Below are 23,899 nucleotides of genomic sequence, written 5' to 3'. Positions count from 1 at the left end.
TGTATTTAAAATCATAGCAAATAGAATCAAGCAGCATGTTTTTAAAAATTCATCATGATGAAGAAAAACTTATTCCAGAAATACAGAGATAGTTGAATACTAAGAAATCTACTAGATAAGTCATCAAATTAATGGAGCTAAAGAGAAAAACATCATGCGATCATAAATGCAGAAAAAAGTATTTGATAAAATTCAACACACATTTGTTTTATTTTCATTCAACAAATATGTATTGAGCATCTGCCCTATTATAAATAACACTGAGGATGCAAGACTGAAAAAGATACTGGCCCCATCCCAACTCATATTCCAGTGGAGGGAAACAGCCAATAAATAAACAAGTAAGAAGCCAAGCTAGAACATATATTTATTTTAAAAACTCAACAAAATATGTGTAGATTCCCCTAATATAATAAACATACTTTTGGCCAAAAGCCAGTTTTTACTTAATTGGGGAATGCTAAGGGTTTCTTCTTAAAATCAGAATCAAGACCAAAATATCCCCTATGTTCACAACACTTAATGTTACATTGAGGAATTAGCTTAAAGAATAAAACTAGAGGCAAACTGGAAGAAAGAAAGAAAGAAAATCACTGCCCCTTACAGATTATATGTACAAATGACCCCAAAATCATCATTGGGAAAACTATTATAAACAATGAGAAATTTAGTCAAGTGGTTGATAATAAAATCAATATATAAAAATCACTTGCTATCATATATACAAAGAACAGTTGTAAGATAAACAGTTGAAAGATAACTTCCATTATGATAACCAAAGATACGTAACAAAGAAACTTTCTGTTGTACAGTAGAAAATGGACAGAATACTGCAAACTGCTAAAATGGAAAGAAATAAAAATCATATGAAAAAAAATTTTTCAAAGTATGTACAGGCAGAGTCCCCTGGTGGCTCCTCAGGTTGCGTATCTGGCATTGTTGCTGCTGTGGCGTGGTTCAATCCCTGGCCAGGGAACTTCCACGTGCCATAGGTTTGGCCAAAAAAATAATAATGAATAAAAAAATAAAACTTTCTTTTATACACACACACACACACACACACACACACATATTCAGGAAAATTATACTCTTTTTTTTTTTTTTTTGGTCTTTTTGCCTCTTCTGAGGCTGCACCCATGGCAAGCGGAGGTTCTCAGGCTAGGGGTCTAACTGGAGCTGTTGGCACTGGCCTACACTGGAGCCACCGCAACGCCAGATCCGAGCTGCATCTGTGACCTACACCACAGCTCATAGCAACGCAGGATCCCTAACCCACTGAGCAAGGCCAGGGATCGAACCCACAACCTCATGGTTCCTAGTCGGATTCATTTCCACTGTGCCACGATGGCAACTCCTGGGAAATTATACTCTTGAAAGAAATAAAAGTAGCTGGGAACAAAAATTATTTAAAATACCTTGTGCTCAATTTCCCCTGTGGCACAGTGGGTTAAGGATCTGGCATTGTCACTGCAGTGGCTCAAGTCACTGCTATGGTGTGGGTTTAATCTGTGGCCTGGGAACTTCAACATCCTGTGGGTGAGGCAAAGAAAAAAAATTACCATGTTTTTAGACAAGGAGATACAACATTATATAGAAGTCACCTTCCCAAAGTTAATTTATACATTTTATGCAATTACAATAAAACCTCCATTAAGTTTTTTTTTCCCTAGAACTATAACAGTTGATTCCCTGTTCCATTAATATTAGTTATTCCAGGGATGGAGATGCCTGCCCTTAGAGCAGAGAACCGAGGAGCATTGTGGAAAGAACTGGGTTTACTTTGTGTAAGATGTGCTTCATGGCTTTTGTATCTCTCGTTACAGTTACTGGTCTCCAAGCTCCCTCTTGAACATGGAGCTGCTGAGTGACTCTTCTGAAAGCAGCACTCCAGAAGCTTGTTTGATTAATTGTGTTGTGCTGATGTGCTGCTCGTCTATACCAGTGTATCTTCATTGGTCTCCACTTGGGCTTTTGACTCATTGTAGGACGTGGCATTTGTGTAATTAGAACTTGACCGTCTTTTCAATGCCTCCCCAGGTTCCCCTCTGATATTGCCTCCCCTCCTGGCCCCATAAGAATGCTAAGCAAGAAAGCTAAGATATGGGAGTTCCTGTTGTGGCTCAGTGGGTTAAGAACCTGATGCTTTCTCTCTGAGAATGCGGGTTCGATCCCCGGCCTCACTCAGTGGCTGAAGGATCTGGCCATTGCCACAGGCTTCAGAGTAGGTCGCAGATGCAGCTCAGATCCAGTGTTGCCATGGCTATGGTGTAGGCCGGCATCTGAAGCTCCATTTTTTGGGGAAAAAAAAGAACACTAAGATGAGAAAGACAGTGTCATGTGTTTAAAAAATGCTGGTGCCGAATGATCTTCTAAGTGTTTGTGTTTGATCTTTTCTTCTTCAGTTGCTAGAATGTATTTTCAGCTTATTTTCAATATTAGGCTTTTTATCCTAAACGGATCATTTATAATGGATTATAGATACTAGAAACTTTTTTACTAGTTATGAAACCAAAATACGTTTCAGCCTTCCCCCCCTGCCCCCGCTCCCCACTCCCAAAGGTTTCTCACTGGGCTTTTTCCTGCTTCCTGACCATACCCTGTACTTTTCTGCTGCCCTGCCTTTCCTCAAGCCTCTCTCTCTGCCTGGCGCACCCTCCCTCCCTCATTGTTGTCTGAAAGCCTTCCATTCTTCAGTGCTATTTTCAAAGGTTCTTAAAAAAAAATACCAAAAAACAAACCCCCCTTTTCTCATGTTTTCAGTTGAATGTGAATATACTGGTGTTTATCAAGGCAAAATCACCCCTTTTTTTCTCAGTGATTTGTATTTGTTCTGTTCCCTTCTGTTCAATTGTGAATATTTTTAATGCAAGGACTCTGTTTTGCCTGTGTAATTTTTGAAACACTTCGCTTGTTATTGCAGGAACATGAGATTGAATGAAAAAAAAGCCAAGGGCCTAATTTAGTCCAGTGGCGTGGATGGGCTACCCAAATTGCCCACACTGTCCCACTCTTTGGAGACTCTTAATGGGCATAACCAGTCCCCTGATCATGCCAGTGACTCACACAGAAGCAAGACTGATCTTTCCCATGACACCACAGATCAGAGCCTGATGCTGCTCAGACAATTCTGGCCCTGACAACTTCTTGTCCCCAGGCCCTATAAGGACCTGCAGTTGAGGAGGGTGGGAATTCAACCTGGAACAAAATCTTTCCTAGCAATTGGTACCAGTCCAGTTTCTACATAAGGAAGACTGTGAGAGTTGACTCTGCTCATTAAAAACTGCATGATTAACAGTATTTTCTGCTTAAGCCACCAAAGCCATAAGTAGTTTACATTCACAGATAGGTGTGTATGTTGAGAGTGCAGTAGACCCAGCATTGCCAAATTTCTTATTCTTATGAGATTGTTCACCTTTCTGTGAATAAATGTCTAACAAGAGGTGCGATATTTGCAAGTATCCCTGTATATGAATTATCCTTCAAAAAACACCCTATCTTTCTTTTCTTGCAGAAATCCAGAAGCTTTGAAGTCACAAGAAGAGCAGGTAAGGAAGATGTGTTCATACCCATTTTATTCTCATTGTTGACATGTTGGACGTAGTTTGTTGAAGTTAATATGAACTCTAGACTGGGGGCAGCCTGTTCCTTGAAATTTCATGTGGCCTTTTCTGGGTGCTAACTATTTGGCGCTTGTCTCTAGGGACTGCAGGAACTAAAATTTTCTGGTTTTCTTACAAAACCTACGTCTTCTACCTTTACGTATTGGAGATGAGTCTGGGGAACTGGTTTATTCATGATGATGTTTACAGTATCTCAACAGAATCCTCATTTGTGAGTGCAGTTTGAAGTAATTATTTAGTCCCACCCAGTGAAAAGAACATTAACAACAAAAAAATGGCTTATGGTTTGAGGTATCTAAATATCTGGTAAAAGGTGCCCCTGTGAAAAATATTTCTGATTAGATTTTTACAATTTAGGTTAAACTTAAATATATAGAAGCAATTGATTTCCCTTTTGAATACAAAGGTTTTCACCTTAACCACACCTCCTTCTCCGTGGTATTGTCTAAAAAAGAGGGCCATTCATAAAAAAGTGAGCAAATTCCATATTGATTCCCAAATCTAAAAATCTTACCTACTGGTTAGTTTTTATTTTATTCATCATAACAAAAGACACAGAATGGCCATGTTGCTAAAGTGTGTTTCTAGAGCTTGGAGATCTAAACCTTCCATACTATCTATACTGATGGATTAATAGGCCTGGTTTGTGCTGCTGTCCATGGTACTGGAATCTCAGTTACAAATGCTCTGGATAATCTAGCTCGAAGGATGAACTTTCTGGCTTTCATTCATGTTTGCCATTGATTCTTGTTTTGGACTCAGTATCCTCCGAACTGCATGCGTAGGGCAAGCTGCATTGTTTGGACATCAAAATTAGATGAGACTCGATGAAAGTGCGTGGGGCAGGGAAGGCATTTTTCTTATTGAAAGTTGTGTTTGCAATGAGTGTGATGACCATGTAAATTGGAGAAAAATAGCCACTAGGAGAGAAGCTGGCTTAACTTAACTTTAGAATCCTATTCTATTCATGTCACTACCCCTAGGTGTGACTGCTCAGAATTAATTTGCATTATAGAATCACATATAGATTCTCTTGGAATCTTCCTGTCCTTGTGTTAGAAATGTCTTTAAATGGTAAGACTAGGATATGCGATAACTATGTGCATTTTTGCTCAAAGGCATTAAAAGTTCTTATGTTACCAGATATTCCAATTCCCTAGATGACTGGGTGTCTGAGGAGGGCAAATGCATGGTCAGGTTGTGTTCTGTTTATCCATAACCCCTTTCTCTCTTAAGGCAGCATCTTTCACAAATAGCTGACTGGAAGCATATGCCTTGGGGTGGTACTGGGAAATTTGTCTTGACATAACATAAAATGTTTTCTTTCTGTTGTGAACTGGTGTCTTTCTTCCTTGTTTCTGTCAAAGTTGAGTGTTCAAGAATTCCTGAAATAGACCAGTGCCTTAATGTCAGTGCTTATAACCCAGCAGGAAAGAAGGAAGATTGGGACCTTGCATGTTGGTTCCAAGTATTTTTGAGCCTGAGATTAATTGGCTTTGGTAGTGGGGTTGTTAATCTTCTCCAGAACAATGTATGGTATAAAAATAGTAGAAGCACTGTGAATATTTCAATAAACTATTATTCCTACAAACACAAATAAGACTTTATTGTCTAGCAACAAGCACTTAAGATTGGTTTCTGGGGGAGTTCCCGTCATGGCGCAGTGGTTAACAAATCTGATTAGGAACCATGAGGTTGCGGGTTCGATCCCTGGCCTTACTCAGTGGGTTAAGGATCCAGCGTTGCAGTAAGCTGTGGTGTAGGTCGTAGACACAGTTCGGATGCTGCGTTGCTGTGGCTCTGGCATCGGCCAGCGGCTACAGCTCCGATTAGACCCTTAGCCTGGGAACCTCCATATGCTGGGGGTGTGACCCTAGAAAAAGACAAAATAGAAGAAAAAAAAAACCAGATTGGTTTCTTACCTTTGAGTTGATCTGAAACTGAAAGAGGAGCAGTAGATAACACTACATTTTTCTGCTCTGTTTACCAGGCCCAGGATATTCTAGAAAGATCTAGAGAGGTAGCCTCTGGAACACAAAACCTAAGATACTTGCCTTTTTTGTTTTGTTTCATTTTAATACTACATCTGGTTTAGGATATCAGCTCCAACCAGGTTCATTGCTACAAATGGATGACTAATTGCACCTTCATACTATATGACTTTTGCACACTCTTGATCAAGTCTATAAAGTAAGGAGTGAGGGCGCTAATATTAGTGGTGGAAATGGAGTCTAGACTAAATCCCAATTGGGTTGGAGAGCATTAGAGTGACATTACTGTCCTGTGCACCTCAGACCGGTTCTCTGCCTTATTTCCCCCTGTGCCCCTCCCAGCCGTGGACCCAGTGATGTCATGGTTCCCAGATTATAGCCCATTATTCTTGCTTCTAGACTTATACTGTTTCTGAAGCCTGCATGCTCTTTGTCCCTCTTGTCAGTGAAATGCATCTGCCCCTTACCCCTTGCAACTCTCTTTCTGAAGAGTTTTACTTACCATACTTTATCTGAGAATTAAGGGCTTCAAATTAGGTCATTCATTTCCTTAGAGCAGACACCCTCCCCTCATTCATTCCTAAATTCCTCAAGACCCTAGCCCAGGGTCTATAGTTGCTCAACAATTGTTTCTTGAATAGAGTGCAAATTTAAAAATTGCTTTGTGTGTTTACTTTTCACTCCGACCCTGTCCTAGTGACAGACAGGTGAGGCAGCGAGTCATTTGGTTCTACTAAGGCACTTCTGGGGAGTGTTCTGTGGATACCCAGATATTCCTAGTTGATGCATTGATGAAAGTGCTCCCTGCTCAGATAAGGGGATGTTATAGACTGAAAATTGCATCTCCCAAAAAGATACGTTGAAATCCTAACCCAGAACACGTGAGTGTGACCTTACTTGGAAATATGGTCTTGGCAGGGGTGTGATTAAGTTAAGATGAGATCATACTGGAATAGGATGGGCCCCAATCCAAGGAGTGAGATCCTTTTGAGAAGAGAGACATTTGGACACAGGCACACAGGGAGAACAGTATGTTTTGATGAAGGTACAGATTGGAGTGATGAGTCTGTAAGCCAAGGAACACCAAGGATTGCTGACAATCACCATAAACTTGAAAGAAGCGAAAAAGAGTCTTCTCCTAGAGCCTTCAGAGGGAGCATGGCCAGGCCACCACTTTGATTTCTGACTTCCAGCCTCCAGAGTTGGGAGAGAACAGATTTCTCTTGTTAAACCACCCAGGTTATGGAACTTTATTAAAGTATCCCTAGAAAAATAATGCACTTAGTAAATACTGGACTCAATCTCAAGCTTGTCATTTTTATTGCAGATCCTCTCAGGTCTTTAAGATGCAAAATAGAACTTTCAAAAGGGGGTGTAATACGCAGCATTTCCCTAACTTAGTTTCTCATGGCATCTTGATTTGTTGCTTTTAATCATCTCTGAGTTGGCATTTCATGTAGTGCCCTCTGCAAGCCCTGCTCTAGAGCGTCCATGAAGAGGGACAGCTTCGTCAGAGCCCAGGATGTGCCCCAGCACCAGCACCTGTCTTCCAAGGACAGTGCATGGAGAGAATGGGGCCATAGTTATAAAGATAATTACATCTTGGTTGTTGTGAAGTTTTCAGAGAGCTTTCATGTTCTTTACCTCCCTAGACTCAGTAACGAGTGATATGAGCGGAGCAGATAGCACCTTAGACAAGACTCCTTCCTTTCTGTGCTAATTTTAATAGGAATAAAGTCCCTCTGGGCCCATGTCCATCTAATACATGGAACTGATCTCTAATGGGAAGGGGAAGGGGGCTTCCATGGCTTGATATCGCTTCATCATCCAAGGATTTCTAAACATACATGGCCACTGCCAAGCCCAGAGAGCTGAGAGGGACTCTTGGAAGAAAGCTTTGTTTCTCATTTGGATTTATGGTAAGGACTCTCAGGGGAACCTGGAGGGAGAGAGTGTCAGAGGTTGTGACAGGACCGCAAGACTGGCAGGATGTCTTTGAGGAAGGGTGTACCTACCCCAGCGGGACCTGCTTCCACCTTCAGAGCAGTCCTATGTTATGCTCCTACCTTGGGGTCCACCTCTGCCAGCTGCACGGTGAAGGAGAGATGGCTGCTTCTTCATCTGCTTTCTAATGCAGGTGTTTTTACACCTCCCCTAGACACCTACAATTTAATTTCAACTTTTCCTGAAGCTTCAGCAAAAGGTGCCAACCTCACCTCTCTGAGACACTCCCTTGTCCCCTCTGAGAGCCAATGCTGATCATGACTGCCAGAATTCATCTCCTCAGACCAGTACTTTTCTCTAACTGATGCCATCACATCGAATTACAGCCATGAGAGAACACTTGAGTGAGCTGAGCAAGCAGCCGGGATAAGTCATCCCTTGTCAGCCATCCCTTACAGCATGGGGTTATCCATACGCTATTCCAGATGTCTGTGATTGTGCTCTGATTAGAGGCTATGGGTTTGGGGGTGGGCACCAGTGTCATGTTGCATTACCCACCCTCCCAGCGATGGCTCACTCACACATTCTGGTCTAGACCAGCCTGGCTGGCTTCCGGCAGGGCTGTGAAGGAGACCTGGGCGGAGAGATGCTGCTGTCTTCGTGGAAAAGGAGAGGAGCGTGACAGTCACACAGCCAGGGTGGCTCTGGCTGCTTAGCAATGCAAATCTTCTATATAAACATAACCTGCCAGTCCTGACTGTGTAACTAGAGCCTCACTTTGTGAAAACCCTTGGAATTAGTCCCTTAATTGGCAGCTGCCTCTAATCGCCCCTTTATAGTTCTGTGCATCTGGGTGAACTTCAGCTATCAAGAATTGCATTCTGTTTACCATTAATTTTGATTTTGTTTAGCAGATGTTTTCTGGATCTCTCATTTGCCCACATAATCTATCTTGGTATAATGTGAAGTGGCTGACTCTCTCTGATGAAACACATTAATAAACTCCTGGCTTCTTTGGGGGTAACTTCTTTAATGGCTGCAGATGAAGGGAATTTAAAAGGAAGCAATGCAGATTTGATAGTGCCTGGGGTAGTGGGCCCTTTTCCAATCAAGACTGCCATCTGGGGAAAGAAATGAATTTTCTTTCCCCATCCTACCCTCACTCTGTACAGTGGAGCTTGCTTGTTCTCTCCTGAAGTCACTGGACTCCAAAAAGTTGGGCGTGACATCTCTCTCTGACAATTTTTAACCCCACAAAAGCTGACTCTTGCTGAATAGTGCCTCTGTTCTTTAGCTTCTGGAAAACTGTATTGCACCCAGTTGCCCCAGGTGGAGTGGGGAGTGGGTGACACAACTGGCTGATGTGTCCTTGTATATGATATGGTTGTATATGATAATTTGATACGTGGTTTTGATCATGACCAATTGGCATTAGAATTACACCTCTTCACTTACTCACAGTGTGACTTTGAATAAGTTACTTAATCTTATTTGAAAAAAAAATGGGGCTAGGAATAAAACAGACTATTAGTCCCAACTCTGGGTTGTAAAAGCCCAACTTGCACTGGCTAAAGAAGCTGCAGCGTCTAAGGGTGGATCTGGCTTCAAGAACAGCTAATATAGCATTCTTACACTTCCCTCTCCTTCTTCCTCTTAACATGTTGGCCTCTTCCACACAGCCTTGCAGGATGGCTCCCAGTAGCTACGGCTCGCAGAATCCTGACTGCTCACCATCCAACAGATGAAACTGCTTTCCCCAATATGACAAAAAGAAAAAAAAGTTCCAGTCAGGAGTCTGATTGGCTGGCCTTGTATCATGACTCAAGCCCTAAACCAGACACCGTGGCAGGAAAGGGTTGGCATACTGTGATTGGCCAGGCGAGATCACATGTTCTCCCCTTGGGCTTTGCAGTATGGACCACACTCGAATGCTGGAACATGAGTACAGGTTTGGTCCACAGAGGATGGATGCTAAGCAGTAGGCATTGATGGACATATTAGGACACAGCCTCCTGGACATATTAGGGGAAGGATTCAGCATGAAGAGCCCTTGGCACTGTGTGGACAGTAGAATCAGTACCCAATGAACTTGGTTGGTAGTCCCACTATGGCTATACTCATGCTATACCTTCAGATCTGGCCTTAGACGTAGAATGAAGAATGCCTCAGTCACCAAACCCATTCCTCTATCTCCAAGCCAACTTACAGGTGACCTTACATGTTGAAACCTTCTGACTTTGCCCATGAAGGATTTTCTGAAATTTAGCCCATTCCCATCCCTCCCCTCCGTCAGAGTCTTACTTTAACTTTCTGCTCCAATTCTCTTATTCTGGAATCAGAATAACCAAACAGCTCTCTTCTTGAAGATGTCTGTAAGAACTTAAGGAAAAAGACATAAAAACTCGTCTTCCTAGATTATCGGTTTTCTGGGCACTGAAGTCAGAAAACGCCGTGAGTATCACAGTTACTATACTCGGCATATTTCCTTTAAGTTACTTCAGTGTAATAAAGCTCTTCTAAATACAGACAAGGGCCCTTCACAAGGACCAAGCACAGCCTTTAGCCAGAGGATTCTTGGGCTGTGAGTTACCCCAGGCTTCTGCTCCCCAAGCTTCGCCAAGACAAATTCTAAGAGTCTGGACCTGAGAAGACCAGCCATGGACTAAGACAGCCTGAATGAACTTGACTTCTCCCTACTGTCCCTTACATGTGGTCCCTTAATCAAAAGTCTTCCTGGCTCTGCGTGAGTACCTGTTCTCTCCTATCACCTGGCTGATTTCAGTTTTCTCCAGTGATTTGGAAGAAGCAGGACCTTGCTGTGTATATGTGTATACCTCAGGGCTGATGATGGGAGCCACTCATGCTGCTGTGTGAATGTGTGTGACACCTCAGCTGGAGCCCCACTGCCACACCATACAGCACTGGTCGTTGTGGCCTGTGCTCTTGGGGCTGCTCTCACATCTTCACTTCTCATAAAGTAAAATTACGGGTGTAGGGGCTGCCAGGTTGTTTGTTTGTGGGACCCCATAGCTCCTGGGCACCCCAGTCATCTGTTATGCTCTTCTCACCGCTGCCCTTGGAAGGGCTCCCTCTCCTTCATGACCATGCTCAAGGAGCTACCCCACTCTCTTGGATAACTTGTGGGTCTCCTCTGATAAAAAGTCCTTGAGGAGTTCCCGTCGTGGCTCAGTGGTTAACAAATTTGACTAGGAACCATGAGGTTGCAGGTTCAATCCCTGCCCTTGCTCAGTGGGTGAAGGATCCGGCGTTGCCGTGAGCTGTGGTGTAGGTCACAGACGTGGCTCTGATCCCGTGTTGCTGTGGTTCTGGTGTAGGCCGGCAGCTCCAGCTCCAGTTGGACCCCTAGCCTGGGAACCTCCATATGCCACAGGAGCGGCCCTAGAAAAGGCAATAAAAAAGACCAAAAAAAAAAAAAAAAAGTCCTTGAAAGATACTTATGCAAATGAACTAGCTTTCTTTTTTTTTTTTTTTTTTTTTTTTTTTTTTATTATTATTTTCCCACTGTATAGCAAGGGGGTCAGGTCATCCTTAGATGTATACATTGCAGTTACAGTTTTTTCCCCCACCCTTTCTTCTGTTGCGACATGAGTATCTAGACAAAGTTCTCAATGCTATTCAGCAGGATCTCCTTATAAATCTATTCTAGGTTGTGTCTGATAAGCCCAAGCTCCCGATCCCTCCCACTCCCTCCCCCTCCCATCAGGCAACCACAAGTCTCTTCTCCAAGTCCATGATTTTCTTTTCTGAGGAGATGTTCATTTGTGCTGGATATTAGATTCCAGTTATAAGTGATATCATATGGTATTTGTCTTTGTCTTTCTGGCTCATTTCCCTCAGTATGAGAGTCTCTAGTTCCATCCATGTTGCTGCAAATGGCATTATGTCGTTCTTTTTTATGGCTGAGTAGTATTCCATTGTGTATATATACACCACATCTTCCGAATCCAATCATCTGTCGATGGACATTTGGATTGTTTCCATGTCCTGGCTATTGTGAATAGGGCTGCAATGAACATGCGGGTGCATGTGTCTCTTTTAAGTAGAGCTTTGTCCGGATAGATGCCCAAGAGTGGGATTGCAGGGTCATATGGAAGTTCTATGTATAGATTTCTAAGGTATCTCCAAACTGTTCTCCATAGTGGCTGTACCAGTTTACATTCCCACCAGCAGTGCAGGAGGGTTCCCTTTTCTCCACAGCCCCTCCAGCACTTGTTATTTGTGGATTTATGAATGATGGCCATTCTGACTGGTGTGAGGTGGTATCTCATGGTAGTTTTGATTTGCATTTCTCTTATAATCAGCGATGTTGAGCATTTTTTCATGTGTTTGTTGGCCATCTGTATATCTTCCTTGGAGAAATGTCTATTCAGGTCTTTTGCCCATTTTTCCATTGATTGATTGGCTTTTTTGCTGTTGAGTTGTATAAGTTGCTTGTATATTCTAGAGATTAAGCCCTTGTCAGTTGCATCATTTGAAACTGTTTTCTCCCATTCTGTAAGTTGTCTTTTTGTTTTCTTTTGGGTTTCCTTTGCTGTGCAAAAGCTTTTCAGTTTGATGAGGTCCCATGGGTTTATTTTTGCTCTAATTTCTATTGCTTTGGGAGACTGACCTGAGAAAATATTCATGATGTTGATGTCAGAGAATGTTTTGCCTATGTTTTCTTCTAGGAGTTTGATGGTGTCCTGTCGTATATTTAAGTCTTTCAGCCATTTGGAGTTTATTTTTGTGCATGGTTGAACTAGCTTTCTGATGGGCCTTGGTGAGCCTGGGCAGGGTCAGGAAGACAGGTGCATTAGCTGTGTTGGCAAGGAGTTTCTTTGGGGCTTGCCATTGCAAAATTTGCACATGGGTCCTATCTCGAATTTGTGGGGAAAGAGTCATGTTCTCTAAGGTGTCGTACACAACCCCCAAAGGATATGAACCATTGCAGGTTCATAAGGACAGTATGACGAGCCCTTCGAGAGACAGCGTTACCTCAAATCTCACTGACCTTGCCTGTCAAGAGCCAGAGAGGAAGGCAATGGCTCCCCTGCTAGACCTGCCGAGGTCCTATCCTGCCCAGGGCATCACCTCTCTCCTCTGAGATCCCAGCACTGAAGGCTGATGTTTGTCATCTTTGTCCCTTGCCTGGCCCCCAAGCAGAAGAAGTTTCTCGGCTTTTCAGGAACCTTTGAAATGATCTGTTGCATATAAACACTGAGGTCCTTTTCAAACTCATTAAGCCATTTGCCCCAGCAGTATTAACGTGCCATCAGTGAGTCTCTGGGGTTAATTATCTGTGACTTAAAAATCATTTGTTTCTGTCTCTTTTATCTTATTGCTGCTCAGTGAGCTTTCTTTCCTAGGAAACAAGGTACAGAATTCAACTGACCATTATGGTCTAATTCCTTTCTTGTCATCAGAATTAGTTCATCTTTTTAAAATTCTTAAAACAAAACCCGCCGCCTTATTCTCAGATTGTGTTGTCTCTTAACAGCCGGTCTTTCATCTCATTTTCAGCGGGCACAGAGCCAAACAGGGCATAGTCTGTAAGGTGAGACATCTCATCCGGAGGAGTGAGGCTGGTGCTGTCTCTCCTGATGGGCCCCACTCGCTTCTGGGCGTTTACCGCTCCTGAGCCATTGCGTTCTTTCTCCCTGTGTACACGCTGTGGCGAAGGTGTACACAGTGGCCATGGTGAACAGGTCATGTGCCCCTGGAGGGCCCTTGCAGACCAGGCAAGCAAGGTCCAAGTTCCTGGGCATTACAACCCACTCAGTGATCTTTTGCATACTCCTATTGTGGTTATGATTTTTGGCCAAGGCTGTCGTTGGGTTCTAAGAAACGCTTCAGGGTTTGTGTATGAAAAACTTCTTGCAAAATGTTGAATTTTGCATGAAGTCACATTAGTGTGCAAGAATCCTGGGTCACAGAAATGAGCAGGTGCAGAGCAGCCACTGGCTCTGAGGGATGTGGACAGTGACCCATAGCCTCTGGGAAGTGAGTACACTCAACAGGGGGTGGTGTGGGCCCGTGTGTGAGTACAGTCAGCATCGTTGGATGGCGCATGGCACTAGTTCACCCAGGTACCTCAATCGGTCATTGCCTACCCGTCCATTCGCTGGAGACCTCTGTGGCCTGTTCCCAGGCCTTCGTATGCCCCCCCCCCTAGAGTCTGGGAACCTAGTTTGATCACAACCACTTCTAAAAGAGAAATAGCTCAGGAGGAAAAGTAGGTGCCATTCTTAGGGTTTCATGAAGGTTTATTGGGTGCTAATGAGAGTTTCCTTGTGTGGACTGGAGTTTGCTGGGTGTGTGGTGATGACAAGGCACAGCCCTTGCTTTTACAGAGCACGTGTCCACAAACATGCCAGTTGAGGAGACTGCAGGTGTCCTGTACACCAAAGGGCACCTGGGTGGCCGGCACCCTGGCCAGGCGCCTCACAGCAGGGCCGAAGCCCAAGTGGGAGAGAATTTGCAAACCAGCTCAGGGGCCCCGGCGGAATAGTGCTCCGAATGGCCTGGTGGTTGTGATGTCTCAGGGTCTTCTCTCTAAAGGATGGTTCTGTTGGCAAAGTGCCAAGACCAGCTCAGCAGGATGTGGCTGAAGAATGGGTGCTGTGGAACTTAAGGAAAAAAATTAACATAAAACAAGACACAGAGACAGTAAAGGTGGGAACCGGGGGGGATTCAAGGTCTCAGGGACCAAGAACCCTGCCTCAAGAAACCACACCGCTTTTATTGTGCTCTTTTAGATGAGATCAAGTGAGGAGTGGCTATGGGTGGATGATACAGGGTTTGTTTACTATTATATAAGTTCTTTTACTATATCAAAAGCCACTTAGCTGATAAAAGGTTAAGCTTTTACTCTGACCTTTAGGCACATTTCTTAAGCTTAAGTCATTTACCAGCACTGTGACTGCTTTTCCAAGCAGGAAGATTGGATAAAGTAAAGAATGAAGATGGGCTAAAGTAAAGGACAAGACGGAGTCTTCAAAGAAACATGTCTGGCAACAGCAGAGGGTCTCCTTTGGGGCAACTTGATTTGTGCAGACGTTTTGGTTGTTGGAAATAGCAAAACACTCTAACTAGCCCAAACACAAAGAGGACCTCATTGGCTTAGTTAGCTGGACAGCTGGGCAGGGGGTGGAGGGGCAAGGGGTGCTGGCTTCAGGAAAACCTAATGTAGGTACCAGGACCTGGTTTCACTCATCTCACCCGCTGCGCCAGCCTCCCCTCCTTCCAGCTCCCAGTCCTGGAGAAGAGGGAGAGCTTCGGGTCTGCTATTTTCTGCAGAAGTGCTAAAATCTGTTTAGATTGGTTGCTCTGGGGTCACATGACCCCTCCTGAATTGGTGCCTAGGGCCAGGGAGGTGCTCCATGCTGCTGGGTCCAGCAGTCACCAGCCGTACTCTGAGAGTGAGAGGGAGGCAGAACTCGCAATGGCACCTGGGACTCTGCCCACCCAGAGGCCAGGATGTAGGAAGGTGCGTATTGTCAGTAACTTGGTTATTTCACCTCCATCTCTACATCCCCACCCCGAAGGGGCGACAAGTGCCTGGCAGGCAGGCTGAGCTTCAGCAGGCATCTCGCTAGCATCTGGGGAAGAGCAACTCTCCCCTCTTCCAAGAAGGAAACAGGCTGAGAGCACTGGTGAGCTGGGGTCCCAGGAGCATGTGAGGGAATGTGGCTTGGAACCCAGATCCCTGAGACAAATACAGGCATGTTTGGTTTTTTAAGTCCTGCAGCAAGAGCATCTTCTGCTCCGCCTCCTCCTTTGACAGACCCCATGGCCCCATGGGGTGCAGGGAGGCTCCCCTGGGCTGACCCATGGGGGTGTTACTACATGTAGGGAGCCTCAGCATGGTCTTGTTTCTTTAGCTTTTCAGCCAAAGGATGAAAGGATCAAAAGCCAATGTGCTGGGAGTTCCCATCGTGGCTCAGTGGAAACGAATCTGACTAGCATCCATGAGGACGCAGGTTCAATCCTTGGCCTTGTTCGGTGGGTTAAGGATCTGGCATTCCCATGAGCTGTGCTCGCAGACACAGCTCAGATGCCACATTGCCGTGGCTGTGGTATAGGCCAGCAGCTACAGCACTAATTTGATCCCTAGCCTGGGAACCTCCATATGCCGTGGGTGCAGCCCTAAAATGACAAAAAACAAACAAATAAATAAAAAGCCAATGTGGGGCCATTTCGCCCCCACCTTGGTAACTTCAGTACTTACCTCCACGAGGCTTCCAGAAACTTTATTTTCTGTTTTTTATGAGATCACCTTCTTTATCAGGAAGAGGTGGTGTGGGCTGTCTGTTGCTGCTGCTTCCTCATGGGAATTATGTGGCTGGCGGGGACACAGACGGGGTGAGGAGACTGGGCCTTATAGAAAACCAGTCACTTGTTCACAAGCTGCTTTTAAATAATCAGTTTCTCATTTGTCCATACATTGATTTGGGGGCAATGGCTTCACTTTTTTAATGTCAATTCCTTACCTTGGAAGAGTTCTGGATGGAAACATTTTCACACTCAGTCTCTTATTTAATCCTTATAAACCCCCTTTGTAAAACTGCAAAGCAGACTTGGCAATTTTATTTTATTTTTGTCTTTTTAGGGCTGCACCCACGGCATATGGAGGTTCCCAGACTGGGGTCGAATCGGAGCTGTAGCTGTTGGCCTACGCCACAGCCATGGTAATGCCAGATCCGAGCCGTGTCTGCAACCTACACCACAGCTCACGGCAACGCTGGATCCTTAACCCACTGAGTGAGGCCAGGGATCAAACCCACAACCTCAGGGTCCCTAGTCGGATTTGTTAACCACTGAGCCACGATGGGAACTCCACAATTTTATTTTTAAATAGAAGAAAGTAGAGGACCTTTGGAATGCTATGAGAAACTGATCAAAGAATTAAAATGGGCTTGACTGAGGTCATTCAGGAAAGCACGTTTTTGATGGCCACGCAGCACTGTTTGTACGGTTCTGAATTTGCAAACGCGAATTCATCATTCCGCTGCAGGATTAGGGGGCTGAGAACCCGTGGGGCTGCTGCGACCAAAGTTGAACCAGAGACCTCCATGGTCAGAAGAAATGGGCCTGAAAGGAGAAAATCACAGGTCTGGAAAAAGAGTTGTGGGAGTGAAAATACATTTCAATCTGTTGGTTTTACTAATTTTAGCAGTTATTTGTGCTCTCTCTTTGCTGGAAGCAGCATTCCCATCCAGCTGCTTGGCTGCTTCATTTGAATTTTTATCATTTGTGTGAATCACTGCATATTTGGATACAAAATGGGAGTCCTGTGGCTAAGAGGAGACGTTTATCTGACAGGGTCAGATCTAATCTCATGCTTAGAATCTTCAGTTGAAAATAAAATGAGTTGAGGGGTTTTTTCTGCTTTTTAAAAAAAAAAAAAAAGATAGCGGGTCTGTAAAGCTGGCTAGCATATCATTTACCCCCCTTTATACAAAATTTATCTTATACTTGAATAGCGTGACCAGGCTGCTTTTTGCTCTCAAAGAGCTTTTTCGTTTGTCGCATTTCGGAAAACCTGTGAGTTGGGTTGGTGAAGATATTATCATTGGTAACTGACCGACAGGGGCATTGATACGAAGAGGTGGCCAGAGACTTGTCCCAGGTTACACACAGCTAAGGGAGGCGGGGCTGGAGCTGTGACTCTCGGCCCTGGACTCCTCCTACCAGGCTTCCTCTAGGAACGTGAGTTTACAGCAGAAGTTTTCCAATTAAAACCCAGTGGGAAGGCATGGAATTTTCAGTCCTGTTTTGGTGCTTTTAAAAATAAATTACTGTGAAGACAACTTTTCTTATCTGTCAATGTAATGATCCTATACCTTGGGGATTCAGAATATTCAAAATGTGTATGGGGGAAATGGTAAAAGTTAATCATTTTCACAGTACCTGTCTGTGGTGAGGTTTAATTATCACTTGACATATTTCATGGTTTAAAATGATGACAGTTTAAAATAGAGCCAGGGAGAGCCAGAAAATCCATTCATTATCAAGTGTCAGTGCTGCCTTAGGGTAACCCCCAAACACAGATGCTCCCCACACAAGTGGTGCTGCAGCCTGTGTGGGTGACTGCACATGGTCCCGGAACTGAAGCCCAGGTCGGGAACTCCATTCTGACCCTGCTGTCATCATCCAGGAGGAGCAGGGCCAAATCTACCAGCATCATTTGCTTCTTGGATCATATTCCAGATGTGAACTTCCCTGGTGCTGTCCCAGCCCAAACCTGTCACTGGTCTTCTGCAGAATTTTTGATGAATAAGACAGTTCACTGTGATGTGTGCTTTGAATGAACGAATGAGATCTCTTTTGACGACAAGGAGAGACAAACATTTCCATGCCTCTCTTAGGGAATTGCATGCCTTCCCAAGATGAGAAGGATGAGAAGCAGCTTCCTGTTGTGGCGGTTGTTTAATAAGCTCTGCTCTTTGTCTGTGTCAGCAAAAATTAAACAATTGTTTCTTACCTGTGAGATTTCTGTAAGAAGAGCTATCCCAAGTGGACCTGTCTGTCCTGATCTCAGATTTCACACCGGAGAGTCCTGAGAAAGGAAGCAGATGAAGCCATCTCAGAAATGCAAATGCTGCTTGACATCTATTAGCTCAATGCTTATCCATCGCTGACAGCAGGATCCATTAGGATGCCTGTGTCACGGATCAGAGATACTTGGAATATAGTGAGAGACAAGCCACTGCCGGCTGAGCCCTGTTGAGACGATCCGAGAGCACGCTGGATGTGCCGAGCATGCTGGTCCAGGCACCCCTCTTCCTCTTGTCCCGCATCACTCTTTGGTTTCCCAGGCCAGCCCCACAGCCCGTCTTCATGGTTGCATCCCCCTCCCCCACTGAGCAGCTGCCTGGATGCTCTGTATGGCGGTGGTCATGCCCTCTTGGGAAGTCTAGCTCTCTTCCTGGCACTGCCCTTCATGGAATCATTCCAGTGATCCAACAGTAGATCTGGAAACCCCTGCAGGGTCAATCTGTATCTTCAAAGGGTCTCACACACATGTCAACAGGGGAAGTGACCAGACCTGAGGTCTTGAGGCTAGTGAGTAGCCCAGCCCATGTGTGTAGACCTCCGAGCTCTCTGTGAGTGTTTTCTTCCTTTTCAACCCTTTCTTCCTACTCTTGGAGTGAGGCTTTCCTTCCTCGAAAGGATGGCTCAGGGTCCAACATACCCTAGGTACTCAGCCACCATTTCCTAGTGATGCGCCTCTTGGTTGAGTTTCTGGTTTAATTCTCTGCTCTGACTTTTATTTAAAGTGTTTCTAAATAACCTGGTTTTCTGTTGAGGGAGGGAGACTATTGAGGATGGAACACGTGGCAACAACGGTCATTGTTAAAGCCCCACCCCCGCCCCCGTAACCTTTACTGAGTTAACTTGTTTCTATGCTCAGTAGTCCAGTGGGGCTAGCCAGTGTGACATAAAACATTATGGGTTAGTGATCTGGCTGGGTGCTTCAGTTAGTAGGCAGTCCTTATATTGACCCTCACTGTAAAAGAACATTCAGAATCTGTCCCTGTGTATTGCTGTTGTGCCCGCCCTAGGATCCTTGTCCCATTGACTCTCAGCTCTAACGCATGTCCCCAAATGCACTTCTAAATGGCCAGCCCTTGAAAAGCTTAAGAAGAACAGACATGGAGTTCCCCTGTGGCTCAGTGGTGATGAACCTGACTGGTAACCATGAGGATGCGGGTTCAATCCCTGCCCTGGCTCAGTGGGTTAAAGATCCAGCATTGCCATGAGCTGTGGTGTAGGTCACAGACACACCTGGGATCTGGCATGGCTATGGCTGTGGCAAAGGCTGGCAGCTGAAACTGCAGCTGCAGCTTCAATTCAACCCCTAGCCTGGGAACTTCCATATGTTGCACCTACAGCCCTTTAAAAAAAAAAGGGAGAGAGAAAGAGCAGACATCTCTGTGGCTGCCTCAGGTGGTAGAGGTAGCAGCATGGAGGACTGAAAGGGAACATCAGAGGGCAGACACTGAAGCTCTGAGTTGAGGTGAGGATGCCAGCCCAGGCTGTTGGTCTTGGACAAACCAGGGCTTCTGTCCTCTTGATAGAGATAGTGAACAACCACTGGGTTTTCCTTCCCCCACATCCCAGGAGGCTGGAGGGAGAGCATTTTTCGGCCAGAAGACCTGATGACAGAGATGAAAAGGCCACTGTGGTGGGAGCACAGGGGCGTAGGAGCAGGAGACTTTGCCCACAGACTGCCTTGCCTGGCACCCAGTGGGTACCGGCAACTCTGTGGCTCTGCTCATCTCTTAAAGGGGCTGGAAAGGACTTTGGCCCACACATGCCTCTCCTGCCTCCTGGCTGATACCCTAAACCCACAATTACGGCTTCAGTCCCTCTTTCCCCATGAACATCTTAAAGTCACATTGGATCCTGAAGGCGCTGCAAAACTTCCCGTGAGCCACAGCATACTTTGGAGCCTGTCTGCCTCTTTGTAAGAACCAAACAGAGGCTTTTCCTAAACCCCTGAGCCCAGTGTCTGATCCGTATTTATTCTGTATGACAGGTCTCAAACTGGTGGTCTGTGGACTGGAATCAGCCAGTGGCCATGTCGTTTGATGTACATAGTGTTGACCTCCAGGGGTGGTTTGTGTTTTTATCTTAATGTGAGTAAGTTGTCAACTTTTAAAAACAAGGATGCTTTACTTACAGATCCAAATAGGCTGATGATCTTAGAAAAGTGAAAGGCTTTGTTAGCTCCAGACCATGTGACTTCATGGCAAGAACAGGCTGGAGTCAGTAACCATGTCCTTCGAGCGCATACACACTGTGTTTTGCCACAGTCTGCAGTCCTCCCTACTGCCTCCTTGATACTGAGATGGCGTGTCAGAGGCAGTTGTGAAAAATGAGTACAAACAAATTGAAATGCCAGAAGAACCATGCTCATTAAGTCACCCGAGAGGCCTGTGTACGTATTTGAGTTTCAATCCCTGTTTGGTACACATATACAGAACTTATTAATAGCAGCACAGGGGAACAGATGTTGGTAAGGATGGAAGCAGGGAAAGAGAGCAGGAAGCAGGGAGGAATATAACGTCAGGCCTGGAGGAACCCTTACCTACTTACTCTCCTCGAGCGTCTCCGGTGAAGCTGCTATCTCCAAGTGGGTCTTTGGCTGAGGCAGTTAAGGCTTCAATTAAACTATTTCATTTTCTGATATTTATGCCTCAATTTGTAAACATTAACTCCAGGCTATACATTTGCAAGTGAGTTTCCAGCTTGGTCATTAATAGTTGTGCTTCTTTCTGTAAGTTATGTCTTTAAAATGAATCAGTTGCTTTGACCATTTAAAAAACAGTCCACATAAGTTGTAAAGTAATTACTTTCCAAAGATATTTCCCACTGATATTTTGTTACATCTAAAAATACAGTTTCAGTACTCAGTAGACCAGAATAGTTCTGATTTACGTATTTTGGTTCACTGGGTTAAAAAAAAAATGTTTTAAAGTATCTTTTAATCAATGTATTTATTCCAAAGATTCTCTTGGCTCCTCCGGAAAGAGTCATATGGTGTTAGAAAAATAACAAACATGGTGTGTTCTCTGAGCTGATTTAGAATTTAATGAGAGATAACATCACAGCCTGATTGTGAGCATGGCTAACTTTTAATCTGGGCTGTGAAGTGTCCTAGAGCTTGAAGGAGTGGAGGAGCATATTAACCTCCTCTGTGTGATTTTTCTCAATGTGCAAAATTCACACGATAAACAGTTACTGCCCTTGTGTGGTGAGAATTAATGCTTGCTGAATAGCAAGTACTGTTTTCATGAAATAGTCTTAATTGTTCGCCTTGTACATTTTCTGCTATATAATTTTTCTTATTTTTCTTGCCTCTGTAATTGGTGGTTATTGGGTTCTCATTATTTCTGTAATAGTCATTTTATAAAAACTATCTTGTGATTCATCTTCCCTCTTACACTTGTTTTCCCCCAAACATCATTAGCAGAGGCAAGAAACCGGCAAACATTGCTCCCTCTAACAGAGTTGGGGCTTCAGGCAACTTCTCCTGGCTCATCCCTTCTCTTTAGGAGCAGTGATCCCCAATTTGTTGGCTGTCATGCTGTGAAAGGACTTATATGAAGCCAAGGAAATTGACTAGGAAAACACCGGAAGTAACAGAGGGCACAATATAGGAGGAGATGTGATAGCAAGATGTGCACGGCCATCGTAGGTGTGCAAGGGACCCCACGCATGGCCTGGATCTCTGTAGCAAAGTGCAAGAAAGCAGACACAGAGAACAGACGTGTGCTTGTCAGGGGGGAGCAGGGAGGGAATGGGATGGACTGGGAATTACGGGTTAGTAGGTGCAAAGTGTTATATTTAGAATGCGTAAGCAATGAGGTCCTGCTCTATAGCACAGGGAACTATATCCCGTCTCTTGGGGTAGATCGTGAGGGAAAGTAGTGTAAGAAAGGGAATGTGTGTGTATGTATGTGTGTATGAATCAACTAGACTTCAATAAAATATTTAATATATAGCTATATTTTATAACATATATATGTATTTGCTCTGTGTATATATATATATATAAGAAAGTCCATTCTGTACATATAAGAAAGTCCTCAGAGTCCATTCTGCCTGTAAGTTGGCTCCTCTGCAACATTTCTTACCACCATTACCTGGGGACTTGGTCTCTCTCTTCTTCCTCACACCAGCTACTAATCTCACTGTGTGGTTTTTTTAAACTTACATAGCCAGACATTCTGAGTGTGACCCAACTTACTAGCTCTAGCTATTACTTTGGGCAAGTTGCTTAATCTTCTGTGCTTTGCTTTTGTCCCCTCTAGACTGATAGTCATAATTCCATCTCATATGGCACTTGAAGCAATTAAATACATATGAAAGAAGCTTAGTATAGCACTGGCCCACCTTCTGAGAAGACCCTGTATTTGCCATCATTGTTAGCTGGTATCCACCCACCCTGGGACTGGGCTTGGCTGGGTTGTGTCTTGTAATGCTAAGTGAGCCTATAGTAATGGAAGCTAGGACATCTGCAGTGAGCATTTGCTGAAAGAAATTGGGTTAGGAAGCCTGAAATGAATTGTGGAATTTAGAAATAATTTAGACCAATTTATTGTCTTTCTTAAATGTTTTCTTACTACTTAAATCTACATAATCACATTTTCCCACTCTCGGGAAGCGTGGACAATGAGAAGGTAAAAAGTGTAGAGCTATTTGCGCAGGCTTTTGTTTCTGGTTGTGTAGCTAGATTCCTTAGCTGACTCTCCCACTTAAAAAATTTTAAATGATGGACAAAACATTTAAATAATCTTTTAGTGACATCAGCGAAACGGCAGGAAAGTGAAGATTTCCTAAGAGATGAGAAATTCAGGGAAAGTTGAAAAGCAGGGCTCTGAAGCAGCCTTGTGCTTTGAGGGTATTTGCCCAATGAAGGTGACCCTGAGTTTTGAATTTTTATGAAGTCAAGAGATAGGGGGGACAGGAGCCAAGCCCAGGACATATCAGTCTATCTGGAAACCCCATCCACCTAAACAGGGCTCAAGAGGCTCTGTGTTTAGTGTGAGGGTGGAAGATAAACACACCTGTCTCCATTCAGGGATAAGTGAAGAAAACTACCTGCTCCCAGCCTTGGTAGCAAGTGGAGGTCAAAATATCTCCTCTGAGAACTAGAACCATGAGCTGGGTTTCAGCTAAATTCCTACAGCAGACTGGTCTGAGAGGACCTCGGGCCAAGAATTTAGTTCAAAGTTGTCCGGGTCAGCAGTGCTCCAGGCATATGGTAGAAGAAATGCAAATCCTGTCTAGAAGAAACCTTCTTAGCAGAGGCCTCGGGTGCTTTTTGACAGGTTACCATCCAAGGAACATGAGCTCACTGTCCAAAGCCAAAACTCAATAAAAAATAATAAAAAAGACACGAAAGTGAAACCAGTAAAGACAGAAGTTCAGATATCGGAATTAACAGACAACAGCATTAAAAAATAATAAGGTTGGCTATATTATAAAGATATTAAAAAGGAAGTGAGAGTAAAGCTATAATCCCTGACCTTGATTATTTGACAAATAACCAAGTATAATGTCTAGAAATGAAAAATGTAATTGAAATTTTAAAAACCAGTGGGTGGATTTAAGAGCAAGTTGGACGTAACTGAGGAGAAGCAGAAGGAAAGTCTAAAGCCATGACCCAGATTGCTCACAACAAGTAGTAAAGACGTACGTTCTTCATATGTACATGGGAAGTTTCAGATTCTTGCCACAAGCTAAACCACAGAGCAGTTCTTATAAAATTGCTGCCCTGCTGCAGATAAGTAAGAACTCTAAGAAGGTGACTAGAAATACTCCCACACATTTGAA

The 23,899-nt window shown here is 44.2% G+C and overlaps 1 protein-coding gene across 2 annotated transcripts in view; it reads left to right on the top strand.

The window, feature by feature from the left end:
- The window catches only part of FSTL4 (follistatin like 4), a 610,055-nt gene that overhangs the window by 214,466 nt on the left and 371,690 nt on the right, over positions 1-23,899 (top strand). For both annotated transcript variants that reach the window (XM_021084753.1, XM_021084752.1), the window contains exon 3: positions 3,512-3,545. In XM_021084753.1, coding sequence (XP_020940412.1) covers positions 3,512-3,545 — 34 coding nt within the window. The remainder of the gene's footprint in view (positions 1-3,511; positions 3,546-23,899) is intronic.

The sequence above is a fragment of the Sus scrofa genome, chromosome 2 (genome assembly GCF_000003025.6).
Source record: "Sus scrofa isolate TJ Tabasco breed Duroc chromosome 2, Sscrofa11.1, whole genome shotgun sequence".
Lineage (NCBI taxonomy): Eukaryota > Metazoa > Chordata > Mammalia > Artiodactyla > Suidae > Sus > Sus scrofa.
The sequence above is the reverse complement of the archived record's forward strand: the minus strand, read 5'-3'. Positions and strand labels throughout refer to the sequence as shown.